This window comes from Bidens hawaiensis, unplaced genomic scaffold, assembly GCF_021521415.1.
Source record: "Bidens hawaiensis isolate Kalapana, Puna unplaced genomic scaffold, B.hawaiensis_p1.1 tig00029054_1, whole genome shotgun sequence".
NCBI classification, from domain to species: domain Eukaryota; kingdom Viridiplantae; phylum Streptophyta; class Magnoliopsida; order Asterales; family Asteraceae; genus Bidens; species Bidens hawaiensis.
The window spans coordinates 88,109-108,711 of NW_027505145.1; the positions used below are offsets into that span (position 1 = coordinate 88,109).

Here is a 20,603-nt window from a genome sequence, read left to right on the forward strand (position 1 = left end):
ATATTTACCGAGATTCTGGGCAGAACAGAAGAGAAGACGGAGGCAAAGAGAGGAGTTGAGGATCTTCGGCAGAGAGCAAAGGGAGAGGGATTTAGGGAGAGTTTAAGTGTAGTGTGTGTAGTGTTAATAAAATAGTTTTATTTATAGGAAAACCCTAGGGGACACAATCCCTTGAAAGAGGAAAAAGATCTTATCAAGTCAGGCAAAGATATAAAAAGTACAAGAAAACAAAAGCAAAAGATATTAAAAAGATACGCCGGCAGCTGCAGGGGATGGGGAAAAGCTGACAGGTTAGGTCAAAGCATGGGAGGTGTCAGATTAACACTGTTCAAGGCATGCAAAAGAAGATTTCAAAAGATTATGTCAGTCACTTTTTCTGTCAACCAATAGGATTGGTGCGCATGCTGCGCCGAAAGTGGCTTTTCGGATAGATGTCGGAACTGACCTAAAGAGCTCAAACAAAAGATAAGATATTTCAAAAACATACAGACTGACCTAAACTGAAGAAAAGACTTAAGGTCTAGCGCGAGAAGATTCGAGCGCACGCGCGAGGGCGAAGGCAGACAGAACAAACCTTAGCGCGCCGCGGGAAGAACTACAAATCCTTGGCGCGCCGCGGGAAGAACTACAAATCCTTGGCGCGTCGCGGGAAGAACTACGATCCTTAGCGCGTCGCGGGAAGAACTACAACTCCTTAGCGCGCCGCGGGAAGAACAACAATCCTTAGCGCGTCGCGGGAAGAACTACAAATCCTTGGCGCGTCGCGGGAAGAACTACCATTCTTAGCGCGCTGTGGGAACAGTTCGCCTCGCGTATCGCAGGAACAACTGGTATTCACGCAGGCTTCCTTGTAAGGAGTCTGGCGCGTGGAGCTGCGCAGACATCCTTAGGCAGGAAGAACCAAAGGACAAGCAAAGAGTTAAGAGAAAAAGGGGTTCAAGGCTTAAGGGTTAAGCAGAGGGGCGGGACGGCGACAAGAAAGAGAAAGAGGCGGGACGGTGACAAGAAAGAGAAAGAGCGGGACGGCGACAAGAGAGAAAAAGGAAGGCGGAACGGCGGAGGGAAGGAAGAAAGGGACGGGTCGGCGGAAAAGAAATTATTATTATTAGTAAGTAATATAAAAATATATGTATATATAATTTATTTAATGTTAAATTTACAAAGATTAATAATCAAATTTTAAAACATAAAAAGAATCGGATTCGAAAACGGGTACCTGGGTCGGGTCGGATAGGGCAGTTGTCACAGTCTCCCCTACTTTAAGAAATTTCGTCCCGAAATTTATCTCGAAGTAGGTTGCGCAGAGAAAAGGTGCGGGTACTTGATCTTCATTTGATCTTCCCTTTCCCAAGTGAACTCGGCTCCGCGCTTGGACTGCCAACGAACTTTAACAATAGGGATGCGACTGCGCTTGGTTTGCTTTACCTCGCGATCCATAATCTCAACAGGCTTCTCAACGAAATGCATAGACTCATCAACTTGAACTTCCTCAAGTGGTATGTGGAGGTTCTCGTCAGCTAAACATTTCTTGAGATTGGATACATGGAAAGTTGGATGCACATTGCTGAGCGCGGGCGGTAGGTCAAGCTTGTAGGCAACTTTTCCCACCCTCGCAAGAATCTTGAATGGACCAACATAACGAGGTGCAAGCTTACCTTTCTTCCCAAAGCGGACAACCCCCTTCCAGGGCGACACTTTGAGGAGAACAAGATCACCAACTAGAAATTCGAGAGGCTTCCGCCTGCGATCTGCATAACTCTTCTGTCGGCTTCTGGCAGTCAGCAGATGATCACGGATCTTGGCGATTTTATCGGTTGTCTCTTGAACTAGTTCGGGTCCTGTGATTTGAACTTCACCCACTTCGTTCCAACAAATCGGTGAACGGCACTTTCGACCGTAAAGCGCTTCAAATGGGGCCATACCGATGCTGGAGTGATAGCTGTTATTATAAGAGAACTCGATCAGAGGTAGGTGCGAATCCCAATTACCTCCAAAATCAAGAACACAAGATTGAAGCATATCCTCAAGGGTTTGAATGGTTCGCTCAGACTGTCCGTCAGTCTGAGGATGATTTGCAGTACTCATGTCCAAACGAGTTCCTAACGCAGATTGGAGAGATTTCCAAAAGCGAGATATAAAACGGCCATCGCGATCGGATATGATGCTCAAAGGAGTACCATGACGGCAGACAATTTCCTTGACATAAAGATGCGCAAGTTGTTCAACACGGTAGGTTTCACGTATGGGCAGAAAGTGGGCAGACTTGGTCAATCGGTCCACTATTACCCAAATGCTATCATGTTTGCTTGCGGTCAAGGGTAACTTGGTGATAAAGTCCATTGCTATACTTTCCCATTTCCACGTAGGAATTTCAGGTTGTTCGAGCAAACCAGATGGGCGTTGATGTTCAGCTTTTACCTTAGAACAAGTTAGGCATTTAGCTACGAACACAGCAATATCCTTTTTCATACCAGGCCACCAATAAGAAAGGCGCAAATCTTTATACATTTTGCCAGCACCAGGATGAACGGAATACCGGGTTTTGTGCGCTTCACTCAGTATGACAGAGCGAAGATTCTCATCATTGGGGATCCAGATGCGATTGAGATAACAGAGAATTCCATTCAGGTTAGGGACTAGATGTACTTCTGCACCACACGCTAACTCGGCGCATAGGTTGCCTTTGCTGATCGATGCGCGCTGCGCATCGCGAATGCGCGATTCAAGATCGCTTTGGATCGTCGCGAAGCGAAGCTGCGTGCGCGGCAATATACAGTTGAGTTGGCTGGGTTTTCGGCTGAGCGCATCGGCTACCACATTAGCCTTTCCAGGGTGATACCGGATCTCACAATCTTAATCGCTGATGAGTTCGTTCCATCGGCGTTGTCTCATGTTAAGTTCCTTTTGATCAAAAATGTGCTGAAGGCTTTTATGGTCGGTGTAAATGATGCACTTAGTCCCATAGAGGTAGTGTCTCCAGATTTTTAAGGCAAATACAACTGCCCAAGTTCGAGGTCGTGAGTCGTATAATTCTTTTCATGAATTTTAAGTTGCCTAGACGCGTAAGCGATAACCTTGCCTCGTTGCATAAGTACACAACCGAGACCTTGGTTGGAGGCATCGCAATAAACGACAAAGTCGTCAGTACCCTCAGGTAACGCTAGAACAGGAGCTTCGCACAACAATTGCTTGAGCGTTTGAAAAGCTTCTTCTTGCTTAGAGCCCCAAAGATATGGTTTGCCTTTGTGCGTTAATGCTGTTAACGGCAAGGCGATTTTTGAGAAGTTCGCAATGAATCGCCGGTAATAACCAGCTAAGCCCAAAAAGGAACGGATTTCGGTAGGAGTGGATGGTGTAACCCAGTTCTTGATTGCTTCAATTTTGGATGGGTCAACATGAATACCCATCTTGTTTACAACATGACCAAGAAACTGTACTTCATCCGACCAGAATTCACACTTGGAGAGTTTGGCATAGAGTTGTTCGGTTCGAAGCTTTTGCAACACCAACTGAAGATGTTGTTCATGCTCGGCCTTGGTTTTGGAATACACCAGAACGTCATCGATAAACACAATCACGAATCGGTCCAAGAAAGGCCTACACACCCGGTTCATTAGATCCATGAAAACAGCGGGTGCGTTGGTTAAACTGAAGGGCATGACCAGGAATTCAAAATGACCATAGCGGGTTCGAAAAGCAGTCTTGGGAATATCCTCTTCGCGGATACGCAACTGGTGATAACCAGAACGGAGATCGATTTTGGAGAAACAAGAGGCACCTTGGAGTTGGTCAAAGAGGTCGTCAATACGCGGTAAGGGATACCGGTTCTTAATGGTGAGCTTGTTCAGCTCGCGGTAATCGATACACATGCGAAACGAACCGTCTTTCTTTTTAACGAACAACACCGGAGCACCCCATGGCGAAGAGCTAGGGCGAATAAATCCTTTATCGGTCAACTCTTGAAGTTGACTTGCTAATTCTTGCATTTCTGCGGGTGCAAGTCGATAAGGAGATTTGGCTACGGGGGATGCACCAGGGACAAGATCAACACGAAACTCGACTTCCCGAGCGGGAGGTAAACCAGAAAGATCATCGGGGAAGACTTCAGGAAAGTCACGCACGATGGGGATTTCAGAAAGTTTCTTCTTTCCTTCATCGGGTTTGACCACATGAGCTAAGAACGCGACACATTTCTTCCGCAAAAGTCTCCGGGCTTCAGAGCATGACATAAGTTTAAGACCGTTAGATGGTTTCTCGCCGTAGATATGAAGATTTTCACCATTTTCCCGAGGAATGCGAATCAACTTCTTGGCGCAGATTACTTCGGCGCGATTTTGCGAGAGCCAGTCCATTCCAATAATCACATCAAAACTTCCAAGAGGCATGGGAATGAGGTCGATTAGAAAATCATGTTCGTTAAGGTTAAGTGTGCAATCTTTGATCACGGAGTTTATTAAAATAGTTTCACCATTAGCCAATTCAACTGAAAAGTTTTCGTTTAAGTTTACTCGCGGTCGCGCGAGTTTTTGTTCAAATGCGCTAGAAATAAAACTTCTATCGGCGCCAGTATCAAAAAGTATAGATGCATATTGTCCGTTAAGTAAAAATGTACCATTAACCACGTCATTATTCGCTTGCGCTTGGTGCGCGGTTATATTAAAGGCTCGGCCGCGCGTCACTTGGTTTGAAATTTGGTTAACCGGATTAGCTTGCGTAATTTGTACTTGTAGTCTCGGGCACGCGTTCCGGAAATGACTGGGGTCACCGCAGTTATAGCACGACCTGGGTCGTGGATTAGGGTATGCTGGTTGTGGGTTTAGCGGGTAAGTTGGTGGTGTTGGCGCGATTGGGTTGGCAGGAAGGACTCTACAGTTCTCAGCAGCGTGACCAGTACGGCCACATCGGTTACATTGTCGACACGGGACTTGAGTTGGATGGTGAAGTCTACAGGTTGGGCAAAAGGGTTGGTTTCCTGTGTAAGGTTTCTTAGTTGACGGGGTAGGGAGTGCGGGATTGGTTAAGGCATAGTTATGGACTACAGGGGGTGTTGGGTAAGTTGACAGTGGGTTAGGAGCGTGTACTAGAGGTTGGTAGGCGGGTTGCTGAACAACGAGCGGGTTGGTAAGCGCGTAGGTTTGATGATTGGATTTGCGCCTACGCTTGAGGTTGTTACGGTTTGAGGGTTCTGGCTTGGTTTCTGTTGGTTCTGGGACAGTCTTGGTGAGTTTGGTCTTTTCGGCTCCCCGCAGGAACAGGGTTCCTGCCCTGACATGGTTGTCGCTGAGCACAGCGGCCAACTCGATGGCGTCAGAGAGGGTTGTTGGGTTCCTGGCCCATACAGAATCTTGAATTTCCATGGGGAGACCCCCAAGAAACTTCTCGATGGCTCGGCGGGAAGGGGTAACTAGGTGTGGGACAAGCAAACTTAGTTCGTGGAAGCGCGTAGCGTACTCGCGCGCTTCGCCACTGTACTGCTTCAAGTTCCAAAATTCCTCCTCAAGGCGCTTTATCTCGTTGGGAGGGCAGAATTCTCTAGTCAAAAGTTCCTTGAATTCCTCCCAGAGCATGCTAGAAGCAGCCTCTGCGCCACGCGCATGAGCTACTCCGTTCCACCAAGTAAGCGCCCTTGATTCTAGGACACTTGAGGCGTATAAGGTTCGTCGGTCTGGAGGGCATTGGGTATGGAGAAAGGTGTTCTCAATTTTCTCGAGCCATTGGAGCATTACGGTGGCTCATTCAAGCCATGTGAATTTCGGAGGGTTAACCGCATTAAAGGATTTAATATTGTATCCGGAGGGGTTGGGATTATTTTGGTTTAAGGCTTGGGCTATCGCGGCGGCCATTTCCTGGGAACGTTGCTGCCTACGTCTGCGCGAGGCTTCTCTCCTCTGATAACGGCGAGATAGCGGAGGCATTCTATAAAAGTTTTAATTTTTGTTAATATCTTGGTATGGGAAATCGTTTTAGCGCAAAGTATATCGTCGTAAAGCTTGTTTCGCGGAGTTAAATGCTATCAAATTTTGAAGTAAAAATATGAATTTAAATGCAAACTTAATACAGGTAATAAATTCGAATTGAAAATCGACAATTCATGTATTACCATGACTTTTCAAATCTTCAATTTAAAATATCGAGTAAATGAGCATTGAAGGTTGACCATTCATGTATCACCATGACTTTTCAAATCTTCAATTTAAAACATAAAGTTAATGGTAATTGAAAATCAACTATTCATGTACCACCATGACTTCTCGGATTTTCAATCCCCACAACAAACGAATATGTAAGTAAAGAAACGAATTGAAATTTAACAATAAAAATCGAAAGATCGCGAAATAAACATGAAATCAAGTGCTGCGTAAGCGCAAGCATATTTTATAAATATCGAGTAATTAACAATTAGCGCGCAAACATGAGATATTTCTCATGCGCGAGAAGGGACTCTTAGGTATTCTAGGTCGTTACGTCTAACCACCTATCCTAAAGTCACGGAGCTCTGATACCAATCTGTAACACCCCGACCGATGGCGGATTATACATCGGGGCGCCACGTATTGTTTCATTACTCGTGACACTATTGGGTGTCAATATTTAATAAATACATTATCATTGCGCACGCGCAGAACACGAAATAAAGTAACATAAATCATATCATAACTTAAAATATTCAAATAACATAATATGTCTTGTTACATTTTAATCTAGGTCCAATGAAAAAGAAAACATCCTATGTGTCCTTGAGATTCCCAAAAGCAGCTACAGCAAACCTGAACATGTGTTAAAATAAAACGTCAACACTTGCGTGTCGGTGAGAAATCAAGTTTAATAGATATAAATAGATAATACAAACACTGCGCGCAACATGTGCTTAACTGGGGTTTAACATAGGGTGTAATCAGATTGTGATCAAGCCTTAGATCATAGCTCATAGTTCAATCCGTGCTCCCAATTGAGCACAAAAACGAGAAAACATTCGTGCATGTGTAATAAAACAAGAAAACCGTAAACGATAGGTCTCCCGTGTTCATCTAATGGATCCATGAAAACTTCGGAATAGGCCGTCAAAGCGGTTAATGAGTCACACATACAAATAAACAGCCAAGTAAACGTCCATAACACATGGGGTTTTGCGCACATAAGTTTCATAAACAAGTTTAAGACTCAAGTTGTACGAACACATGAACATCCCAAAACGTTAAAAATAAAAGGGGATTAGGTACGAGATTACTCACCTGAAAAAGGTATGTTGAAAGATAATGCAAGAACCGACTTTTAAACAAGCACAAGTTATCCTATAAATAAGAGGTTATTGGTTTAACGATTGGTTTTTATGTCTTTAATATATGCAGTAAGTATCGATTTTTGTTAGTTAAACAAATTAAAACAGAATATATATTTATATTTACCGAGATTCTGGGCAGAACAGAAGAGAAGACGGAGGCAAAGAGAGGAGTTGAGGATCTTCGGCAGAGAGCAAAGGGAGAGGGATTTAGGGAGAGTTTAAGTGTAGTGTGTGTAGTGTTAAGAAAATAGTTTTATTTATAGGAAAACCCTAGGGGACACAATCCCTTGAAAGAGGAAAAAGATCTTATCAAGTCAGGCAAAGATATAAAAAGTACAAGAAAACAAAAGCAAAAGATATTAAAAAGATACGCCGGCAGCTGCAGGGGATGGGGAAAAGCTGACAGGTTAGGTCAAAGCATGGGAGGTGTCAGATTAACACTGTTCAAGGCATGCAAAAGAAGATTTCAAAAGATTATGTCAGTCACTTTTTCTGTCAACCAATAGGATTGGTGCGCATGCTGCGCCGAAAGTGGCTTTTCGGATAGATGTCGGAACTGACCTAAAGAGCTCAAACAAAAGATAAGATATTTCAAAAACATACAGACTGACCTAAACTGAAGAAAAGACTTAAGGTCTAGCGCGAAAAGATTCGAGCGCACGCGCGAGGGCGAAGGCAGACAGAACAAACCTTAGCGCGCCGCGGGAAGAACTACAAATCCTTGGCGCGTCGCGGGAAGAACTACGATTCTTAGCGCGCCGCGGGAAGAACTACGATCCTTAGCGCGTCGCGGGAAGAACTACAACTCCTTAGCGCGCCGCGGGAAGACCAACAATCCTTAGCGCGTCGCGGGAAGAACTACAAATCCTTGGCGCGTCGCGGGAAGAATTACCATTCTTAGCGCGCTGTGGGAACAGTTCGCCTCGCGTATCGCAGGAACAACTGGTCTTCACGCAGGCTTCCTTGTAAGGAGTCTGGCGCGTGGAGCTGCGCAGACATCCTTAGGCAGGAAGAACCAAAGGACAAGCAAATAGTTAAGAGAAAAAGGGGTTCAAGGCTTAAGGGTTAAGTAGAGGGGCGGGACGGCGACAAGAAAGAGAAAGAGGCAGGACGGCGACAAGAAAGAGAAAGAGCGGGACAGCGACAAGAGAGAAAAAGGAAGGCGGAACGGCAGAGGGAAGGAAGAAAGGGACGGGTCGGCGGAAAAGAAATTATTATTATTAGTAAGTAATATAAAAATATATGTATATATAATTTATTTAATGTTAAATTTACAAAGATTAATAATCAAATTTTAAAACATAAAAAGAATCGGATTCGAAAACGGGTACCTGGGTCGGGTCGGATAGGGCAGTTGTCACAACTGTTTCCTTTTGATTATTTAGGGATCAAAGTGGGGGCAAACATGAATCGCATTGGCAATTGGTCTTCTGTTATTAATGTGGTGGAGAAGCGGCTCGCCTTGTGGAAATCTAAACTTCTATCTATTGGTGGAAGAGTAACTCTTATAAGATCGGTTTTAGAGAATCTTCCCATTTATTATTTCTCGCTCTTCAAAGCTCCTTCGGGGGTGATTGAAAAGTTAGAAGGTATTATGCGACGTTTTTTATGGGGAGGATCTAGTGAAGAAAAAAAGATCAATTGGGTTGCTTGGGAAAGAGTGGCGAGGCCGAGGAAAATTGATGGGTTGGGTTTAAGTCGATTAAAAGATAATAATGAAGCTCTTCTTCTTAAATGGAGTTGGCAGTTCAAAAAGGATAGGAATTGTTTATGGAATAGACTCATTGCGGTTTGTCATGGTGGTACTCGAAGTTGGTCCTTCTTACCGCTAAGGTCGGCGGCTCATGGATGTTGGAGAGATATAGTGAAGATTGAGGAGCGTTCGATTGGTAATGGTAAAAAACTTAATAGTTTCTTGCGTGGCGTCACTGGGGATGGTGTAAACATTAGATTTTGGTGTGACCCATGGCTCTTAGAATTTCCTTTACGGTGTATGTATCATAATATTTTTATATTGGAATCTCAAAAATGATGCAGCGTGGCGGATAGAGTGAGTTTCTAAAATAATGATTGGGTCATGAGATGGGCTTGGTGGCAGGATCCCAGATCATCGGTAGAGCTGGATGAGTTATTTGGGCTTCTGTCTAATATATATGAGTACGAATGGGCCGCTGGTTGTGATAAATGGATATGGCTGGATCTGAAGATGGCATGTTCTCGGTTTCTGCTGCAAAAAAACTTATTATTGATAGCCGACAATATGACCCTTTTTTAAAGTTTAAATGGGATGGGTGGATGCCGATCAAGTGTAATGTATTGGCATGGCGAGCGGAGCAAGATAGGATTCCTACTAAAATTGCTTTAAATAAACGAGGGATGGGTCTTAGCGAGGACAGTTGTCCGTTTTGTGAATTGCATCAAGAATCCGCTAATCATATTTTCATAGGTTGTATTTTTGCAGCTGAGATATGGGATAGGATTGCCGTGTGGTGCCGTTTGGATCCTATTTTTGTGTTTGAAGTTCGGGATATTCTTGTGTTAGCGAAATGTTTAAAGAAGCCGAAACTCAACAAAAGGGTGGCTCATTGTATAGTGGTTACGGCCTTATGGAGTATGTGGAATGCAAGAAATGAGATGATTTTTCAGGATAAAGAGGCTAAAGCTTACGAGGTGGTATCCAAGATTAAATCTTGTTCGTATTTTTGGATTCAAAATAGGTCTAGATTTAAATCTATAGAATGGAGCGATTGGTGTAAATATCCTTTTGGGTTGATGTAACTTGGTTTTCCTTGCGACCATCGTTTTGAGGACTTGCAGGTCGTTTGTGTTGAATGACGCTTATTTAAAAAAAAAACTATGTGAAATAATAAATGATAATCTTATGGCTAAATTTATTACCATAAACTATTGACTTTTATTTAGTAAAGAAAAAAAATATTTAATTATGCATTGAAGTAAAAAGTAAAATCTAGCATGCATCTATTAATACATTTTCTAATTTAGTGAATGTTAATTTTGGTTTTTGTTTTAATCATCTTATCAAATTTTTAGAAACTAGAAAATATTTCAATAAGAATGAGATCTGAGCATGTTCCATTGAATATGAGGTAATGACGACTAATACAATATATTAATAACAACAAAAACAATATATTAATGTCAACCCAATTATATTAATTAATGCTTGAATAAAGAGAATATCACATATTATACTTTTACACTATTTAATAAAAGAATAAATATGCAACATTTAAATTATCAATAAAATATACACCATGTAGCATAATCAATAATCCTAGAATTTATTTATTTATTTAGTTATTATTATTATTATTATTATAAATATAGACGTTTCTGGTTTTTTATTATTATTTTTTTATATGTGGTTTAAGTTCATCATGACCGTAGGTTTGAAACATCCTATATAGAAACCGGTTTGAAACCGACTAGAATCGTAAATTTGGAACCAGTTTGTAATTCTCTCTACCCAAACCGGTTCCAACCGGTCCAAAACTAGCCAAGACTCGGTTAAAAACCGATTGTAAAGCGTTAAAAAAAACTGGTTTAACTCGAACCGAAACCGGTATTAACACTTCTTGGCCTAGCGAACAAGGTTCAACCCGAACCGGTTAATGGATTAAAATCGCTTTGTGCATCTCTACGCATAACAAGTGAAATACTAATGCATTTTCTAAAGATCAACTCACAAATAACTTTGATATGATATCAACACGTTAATCTAGGAAAGTAGTCATAACTATGATTTGTTTTTAACAATAAATGAAAGCCTAAATATTAACTTAGATTATGATTGCCATATAAATGTCTTTTCGATCAATATATATATGTAAATGATAAAGAAAAAAACTCACAATAGATTTTTTGTATGCATATAAATAGAATAAAATGAATGACATGTGATAACCTGAATGATCAAGTATTTCATGGCGGAAAACCATATCGATATAAAGAGGCCTTTGTTGGAGTCTTCAATCAGACGATAAACTGACAAAGGGCTTTGATCGCATTTTAAGAAGTAACAAGAACTTGATTGTATTACAAATGGTGGAATATTATAAAATAATAGGTGAAGAAAGAAACTTTGTTTTAGGGTAACGAGACTGACAATTGAATATTTTTTTTCTTTTGAGTACCGACGTTAATATATAGAGTGTTTTTATAGAGGTTATAATCTTCTGTGTACGCAGCGTACCGTAGTGTATTGAAACGCTAGGAAAATAATTAAATAAAGAAGTTGCATATTTGATAAGCCTACTTTTATTGTATTATTATAATTTATATCTCCATTAAATAAATGAGTAACTGATGCTTGTGTCGCGGAGTGGTAGAAAAAGTGTTAGTTTTTCAAAAGTGTTTTGTTTTACGCAAAATCGAGTTTTAAATTTATAAAATGATTTTTATATTAACTAGACTATACACAAATAGGCAATTGTATCTATCGTATATGTAGTATAGTATGGGCAAGAACCAAGTAACAATCCATGAACACACTTGTTTGATTTTTACTAATAAATAATTATATTTATTTTAACCAGAAGTAAAAATCATATTGGTTTTGGTTTAACAAGTAAATTTCAAAAGAAGTTACAAGCCTAAATTAAAGACAATATTTTTAGATTTTATATTTTATAGAGATGATCAAGGATAAAAGTGTACAATCTTGGTTAAAACTCCTCTTATCTTGGTTTAACAATTAATTATTAAACATGTGATATAAACTCGCTTTGGTAATTAAATGCGGGAATAACACCTTATTCCTAAATCATGTTCTTCCATTATAGTTAAAAAAAGATATATGCAAAACTTCATGACCTCCACAAAAACATCATTTTGTGTAAGCAAGTTGATTTATATTAAGTAATCATGAGGTAACTTACTTTAAAGATGAGACAATCTCTTAAATTACTAAGTGAATTGTTTTTGATATTTTAATAAAAATAACCTTTGTATTATACTTAAAATACAATTAGATTAGTTAAGTTGTAAATGATTAACCTTGAATTACCAAGTATTAACCCACACAACTCTTGGACAGTTATAGAACTTTGTAATAACCACCCAAGAGTTCTTTAAAATAGATTATGTTGTACATTCACTTGACAAGTAACCAACCAATTTTAGTGGATTAACCTCAATAACCCGTTTTCACATCATTGTCAATGTTGTCATTTTAAAGATGATTAGTTACTACCAATACTTTGTTTGGTCCATGTTCATATTAGAATTTGTGTTTTATCAACCAAGGTCTCACAAGAATGGTAGTTCACCGGCTTATCATCAAGATTGGAACTCGGTATCTCTTTTAAAGGTGATATAACATTCCTCATCAAGTGATAATTACAACATAATCTTTACTTTTGTAAACCAATCACATGTTTAACTAATATTATTAAACCATAGTTAAGAATTATTATAAACCAAGATAGTACCATGAAAGTTTAGCCAATAATATGCATAGTGTTATACATTAAAGTAATAGATACAAACATGATCAAATTGAAACAATCTAACCAATCTAGATGACTAATCTTTGATGCAATGACTTCTTCCAAGAGCTTAATCTTCCTAATCTTCAAATGATTTATTAATGGTGGTGGAAGGAGGTGGGTGAAGTGGTTTAATGAAGTATTTGTGGTGATCAGGCCCTTTCATTCAATGAAGATAGACAACGTATTTATAGGCTGGTCAGAGCGTCGCCATGTTGAGGGTTTTGTCGAATAGTGTTAATTTCATGTTGTTGGAAAGTACATTAGGTGAGAGAACACGGTCCGTGTTGGGTCTGGGCATGACTCATGGTGAGCTTCAGAAGCTTCTATTTGTCTTTTCTCTTAACTATCACCATGGGGCGTGCTGACATCAACATGGCCAGTGTTTTCATCAGTTTTTGTCTTTTCTCTCTTGTACTTTCACCACGGGGTGTGAAGGTGTCAACATGGGCCATATTGGGACTTTTTAATGTTGTCCTTTCTTCATATACTTGTAACATGGGCCATGTCTTCCTTCAACATGGGGTGTGTTGAGTCGGTTTTCACTGTTTTTCTTTGTATATTAGATCGTTTTATTATTTAAGGCAATAATTACTGAGAAATTGAAATTATAAACATTAGTGGTTATTTATTCTAATATTGTTGCTGATATTATGCCTATTTTAAGATATTTTAGTACTGAAAAGATGTATAAATTCGTATACATCAGTAACACCGATAGCTAATTCCATCAGCGTATCATCAGTGAAGACATTTACAATGGAAATTCGTTTGGTGGAAAAATGATTGTCAGGTGTTTCATGAAATACCCCGAATCCAAAGGTCTGAACGGTCGGGTTTACATATGCAACATATTTCATAAAAATGGAAAATTTATTGAAAATACACACACACACATACACAAGAAGAATAAAAACACACCAGTCATCAACTTGTCCAAAAACTGGATTACAAATCCTTAAATGAATTACACTTGTCTAAAACATAAAGGCTATGGATGCATGTCTTTAGCTAGGTAGCCCTTTTTCGATGCTATCTATACCCATACTTTCTCATAATAACTTGCTTAACCTGATGTGTATACGTAAACTTAGCATTGCTGAATGAGTTATAAATTTTATAATTAAATAAAAGGGATTCAACATAAACATAATGTAACATCCATATTTTAAGAATATTAAATAAGAAGAGGTTTTTACTATTTATCGTGTCGTTATTTAATTATGTTAAATAATAATGGGACGTTGTGGTAGGCTTAGGATTTGCAAGTAGATTTGAGAATGGCTACGGGCCTAAGGTCCATGGGCATGGAGTATTTAAGCTCATAAATCTCCCTAAAACTCTAAACATTCCCATTATTCATCTTCTACCTCCATACATACTCTTTATACACACAAACGCTTTCTTCCTTCCATATTTCATTCAAGATTTAAGATTAAGCAAGGTGGATTCTTATTCAAGCAACCAAGAAACCCGTTTGGAATCACAAGAGGTTCAAGATCCAAACCAAACCAAGTTCTAGAAAGGCATGTCTTAGATTAAAGATTAGGTTTTAATGCCGGCTTGTGTTAAGATTCAAATACTAAGATGAATCAGGTCTTGTTGAGCAAGAAAAGTGTAAAATTTATAGTAAGAAAGTTACTTGGGTTAGACGGTATGAACAAGTGATGTTTGGGCCGTATCGAGCAAGGAAGTGGAGTTGTTATGACCCGAAACTTGTCCTAACGTTAAAACGGGTGTAACGAGACGTGCAAAGTGGCAAAAGGAAAGGACCCGAATCGATCTGAGCCGGAACCCAAACGAGTCGAGTGGTTCCATTCGACTCGAATGGATCCCATTCGAGGCGAAAGTGTGTTTTCGAGCTAGAACCCCCCCCCCCCCCCCCGGGTTCATTAAGGGTTTTGTTAACTTGGAAGTTAGGGGTAGTTAGAACTAGATGATTGATACTTGTAATTGTTATTTAGTTAGCCCTGCTCAGCTGTAAAAGGGGGTGACCATAAACTCTGAAAGGAACCGACTCTAGGTGAGTTCTAGCCCCAATTCTCTTTGGAAATGTTTTCGGGGCTGTGTGTTTACTTGTAAGACTAGAAAGATATAAATAATATATATATATATATATATATATATATATATATATATATATATATATATATATATATTGAAGAATATATAATTAATGCAAGACTGAAAGAATGATTGTAAGACTAGAAAGATGTGAATATATATATATATACACACACACATAATATGAAGAATATGATAACTATTGTAAGACTGAAAGAATATTGTAAGAACTTGTATGTAGTTTGTTAATTAAATGTGATTGAAGAGTCAAGTGTAAGAGTCAGAGTGACGGGCCCTTCTAATACCTGGGCAAGAATAGAGTGGCCGACTCTACGATATCGGTGCAAGAGGTCGGGCGGTAGATTCTTATAATATATGTGCAAGATGTCGGGCGGCAGATCCTTATAATATCTGTGCAAGAGGTCGGGTAGCAGGCCCTTATAATATTTGTGCAAGTATGTAAGAATAAATATGTATTATGTACGAAAGTGTAAGAATAATGAAAGAACATTACAAAGTAATATATGTATGAATATGAAAGAACATGTATGAATAAATATATGTATTCGAAAGAATTAAATATGTATATGAAAGAATAAAATAATGTGTATGTAAGACGAAAGAAACCAAGTACAGGATAAAAGTAAGAACGGTACCTACGGTATAAATACGTAAGATAAATGTGTAAGAACAACCTGTAACTTGTTAACCTAGAAGTCACTCAGTGCAGCTGACTTTTAGTATGTACGCAGGTGAGTAGGATGAGACAGTTAGCTTGAGGAGGGACACGTGGCATTCAAGGGAAGACCGGCATATGAAGAAAGGAGAATCACACGTCGTTTTATGTTTATTGTTGAGACTTTTGTTCTGTGTTTAAGACAAGTACCTTATGGTTTGTAAGAAATGATTGACTTTTATATTTTCGCAAAAGTTTTAATTAACTTTGATTTTAGAATCATGTTTATGAGTAAATCCAACACCGAATGTATGGCAGCCGGGATCGGGACCTTACACATAACTTTAGCACTATCGCACACATTAAAAAAGACTTTTGCAAGCATGCCACAAGAATATGCTACTTTCAACTATCAGTTTGTCACAACTATCAAGCTATCATCATTTAATATAAGTCAAAATAGTTAACGGTTTATGCTTGCAGCTATTGTATACTATAGAAAATCGTCATCAAACCAAATATCAACCAATTGTACAACTGTGGTAAGCTACATAGGCATTGCCCTATCATTGCAGCTCTGTCGGTAACCGCTTATATTGTACGCCTCGGAGGAAACTGATTATTAGGTGCTCCCCACATGAACGTTCATGATCATGGTCCATGTGACAAGACCTGCTTCCTCGAAGGTAACTGCATTATCACTATATATCACTTAAGGATATAGCAGAGTTGACATTTTACGGACTTTTTGAAAACTTTGCCCTTTTTATTCACATTCACATTTGCACTTTTTGAAAACAATACTTTACTTTGGTAAAATGCTTTACTATCACGTACTCTATCAAGTATGCATACCATCCCAAAACACATATAAGAAGGGTTCTAGAACTCACCCAGTCTTTTGGGTTTTCAATCACTTAGACTATTCCTTCTCGTACACAAACTCTTTGATGCCTGAACAAGGTTCACTTGTGAAATGAGTTAAGTTTCATTTTACATGACTTCCCTAGTCCTTATACATCCATTCAAACATTCAAGCAAAATATTAGATACTTTGCTTACATCATACTTTCACCTAGGGGTGTTCATGGTCCGATTCGAAACCATGAAACCGTCAAAACCGGTCATCGGTTCAATTTCACTAATGGTTTTATTCTTCTTGTAAGTTTCTATCGGTCGGTTTCATAAATTTCAAATTGTAGCGAGTGGTTTGGTTTTACAATTTGTGTCGAAGACCAACCATATAAAACCGGACCAGACTGTATAAGTTAATTATATTTATTTTTTATATTATATAAATCAAAATAGTGTTAAACTAAAACTGATACTCTGATAGTGTATATAATACACATATTAACTAAATACTAAATTAACTTTAAGTTTTGGTTCAAAGAGAAAAACAAAATCTAAAATTAGGCTAAACCCAAATCCCAAACACACAAACAAATGAGATCGGTCTTTAGATTTTTATATTAACCAAATAAACCCTAAATCGATATACATCTCACTATCTCAGAATACCAGAAGTTTCTCACTCGTTTAGTCTTTTTATTTGGACTAGCTATCTTGTTGTATTTGACTAGTTATTTTGATGTATTTCGTGTATATGGACAACTAGTTGTGACCATATGTTAAAATTTTGCAAGTTATTCACAACTTGACCATAAATATATCATATGTTAATTTGGACACTTAGTTTAAAAACCCAACTGGCCCAAAACCGTGAAACCAAACCGTAACTAACGGTTCGATTTAAGAGTTTTACGGTTTAGCTTTGGTTTACAAAAATCAAAAATTGTTACTAACGTTTCATGGTTTGACCCAAAACCATAATAACCGGACCGTAAACACCCTACTTACACCTAGACCCTACTTGACCCTACTTTAGTCTAAATCGTTACTTTCTCCTTGACCAAACCTTCTATTAAACTTTGTCTTGGACAACTTTCTCTTGAGTTTCTTTTTCGTTTAAATTTTAAGTTTCTTTTATTTTTTTCTTTACTTTCATTTTCTTTTATTCTTATTTTATTCTGTTTATCACTTTTGTTTTTTAGAGTTGACAAAATTTATTAATTAAGTAATAATTTTTTTTCTATTTTTTACATATGTTTACTTTTAATACTTTAAAATTTAATTAAATTATTTTGCTTCTTTAAATAAGCTATATATTTTTGTCACTTTATTTTATAAATTTTTTAAAAATCTTATTAATTAATTAAGCAGCTTGTTTTTATAAAAAAATAGTTTTACAAAATAAGACTATAAAAAAGTGAAGAATTAAGGAACACACTCAATCACCTACGTCACATCATTTTTGTAAAACAGAAAAACCTTTCAAAAAAATAATAAAATGAACACTATTTTTCTTCAATATATATATATTTATCTTGCGTTCATTAGAAAAATAGTAAATAAAAATATTATTGTGTAATAACTTCAAATAACAAAATTTATTTTTGATAAGATGATAAAAATAAAAAAAAAATAAATAAAAAAAATCAAAAGACGATTAAAAAATAAAATTAAATAAAAAAATCAAAAGCCAACTTCAATTCGAAGGATTACAGCTAATTACAGGATAATAAATTTTAATCACCATTTAATATTTACTACTTCAGATTTTCATTTATTTATAGGAATACAAAAAATTGAATGCTTTGTACATTTAAGATAATTTAATAAACAAAAAAGAGACCAAAGTAAAGAAAATATGACCACATATATGAACTCAATTGTTAGTACGATAACTATAATATTATACAACACGATATACTTTAATTTTTTTAAATAATTGTTTTGTTTCATTGTTTAGATTAATCATGTAATCACTTAAAATACATATCGTTTCAGAAGACTTACAACATTTGACTTGGATTTATTATTTTTTTCACAACTAGTACACCTTTGTCATTGGAATGTACTTTTGGCACATTTTTCCTTCTGTGAACTCAAACTTTGAGAAAACCTTTCTGATTACCCTTACCAAATTGGTGATGACAACAATTGACTTAATCTAATCAGACACACACACATATATATTAATGTACAAATGAATTCGTAGATAAATAATTAGTTCTAACTCATTTTAGAAGTATTAAATTAATATTACACAACAATAAAGTTGGAATTAATTTTATTTCTCATAAAAGATTTAAGGTAAATCATTTATGAGATTTATTTTATATTTGAAAATTAGGTCGGGTCAAATGCAATGATCTATGAAGTGAGATATATTTTCATAGTGAGAAGGAATCTCATATTCAAAGTTAAAAGAATATCATTACAATTATAATTTTAACATATTTCTATGTACACACGTAAGGATACAAGTTCTCTTTCTTCTTTCCCACCCACCCCCACCCCCACCCCCCCCCACCCCTTGTTTTTCTTGGTGTGTGTATATATACCTCTTCCACCTTCCGCATCACTTACACAATTCATCTTCTTGGTTAAAAGAATTCAAGAAGAAAAGCTCCTTCACTGATTAACTACTCTCGTGGGAGAATTACTAGATGCGGTAAATTATCATTTTGTTCTTGTTAGTTTGATAGAATATAAAAGATTATATTAACTTATACAATACGTGCATTACATGATAAACATAGAGAAATGTCATGATCCGGAGGTGTACTATTATGGAAGTGTTTTCAGGTGGTATAGGAGGTTCAAGAGACGGCGCTCTTCAACTTGTAAGCCCTCCTATAGTTAAATCAATGTTCTTGAAATAAAAAAAAGTGCTAAAAGCTCAAAACTTAACTTTATGCAGATGAAGACCGAAATTCAATTGATTTCGGATATCGTACTGGTTCGATCCATGCAGTTTATTTGGTTCATTGTAAAGCGAGAAGAGGGGCCATGGGTTGTCGTTGATTTGTCCATCGATGATGGAACGGGAGGGCACTTAACAAGTAGGTGTCCATCTGGTTGTATCCTAGAAGATATGCCAAATGGTTTCACAAAGGTACAATGTATATACATAATTACATATATATGTTTTGTGCATATGTTTTTGTATCGCATAATGTCTAAGTTCTAATAATGAATTTATTTGTAACAAATATGTAGGTTACCTGGATCAAACACACAGAATACCTGGATCGGTTGATCCATGACAAATATATCCAGTTAATTAGATTCGGTGTGGCCTTTGGTGCACAAAGATGGATCAATGCACTTTTGCGTCATTGTACGTGCTTAAGAGCTCTCACGTTAGACGAAAACAATGTGTTTGTATCTGCTAGAAGTTGCTTAAAAGGGCTAGCACAACGCATGACACGTAGATTTTGTGATGCTATTTATTTGACCGATTCACTATTGAATACTCGACAAAATCTCCAATTCTGGTCATTGATCTCTTTTTCACTTACAATTGGCTTCAATTGATTGTTAATAAATAGATCAAATTTACATTGGATTTTCCTTCTTTGTTGATAAAATTCAAATTTAACTAATAGCGGAACTCTAAAATCTTTTGATTGCTAAAATCTTTTGAGAAAAATAAACCTTTGTCATTAAAGGGCTTATAGCTCAATGGTATCAAGGTGTTAAGAAATAACAACCCTCCAAGTGGTGAGAGTTCTAATCCTTTTGTGAGCAAGTGGTGTACATATGTGGGTGTGTGAGTATGCCTTAAAACATAAAATAAAATAAACAATTAAAGCTAGCTTTATGGTTAAGATATATTAATTACTTTATCTAATTTAATGACGACTCATACACTCATCTACTCATACTCATACTACTAAACTACTCGAAGATGAACTCTACGCCATGTCAGGATTTGAACCATGTTCTTCTCACAAAAAAGCTAAAGGATTTAAAAACTAGCCAAAGCTAAGATGAAAATTTTGCTTTTTAATATTAATTCTCAATAGTTAATTATGATATTTATTTCTTTTAATGTTTGTTTTAATTTTTGAACTAGTTCTTCTAATATTTATAACGGATAAATTAAATGTAGTTAGGTTATAATAAATAAAGAGTTAATTAGATCTCATAAACTATAAAAAATATCTTTCTATCGGCACAAAGAATATACAAGCATTTATTGCAATTATATCTTGGCGTGTCAAAT

The 20,603-nt window shown here is 37.4% G+C and overlaps 1 protein-coding gene across 1 annotated transcript; it reads left to right on the forward strand.

Moving 5' to 3' along the window:
• The first annotated feature begins 9,466 nt into the window (after positions 1 to 9,466).
• On the forward strand, positions 9,467 to 10,060 carry LOC143611066 (uncharacterized). Its single transcript, XM_077085374.1, has one exon. It carries the CDS (start codon positions 9,467 to 9,469, stop codon positions 10,058 to 10,060), a length of 594 nt encoding a protein of 197 aa, XP_076941489.1.
• The last annotated feature ends 10,543 nt before the right edge of the window (positions 10,061 to 20,603 follow it).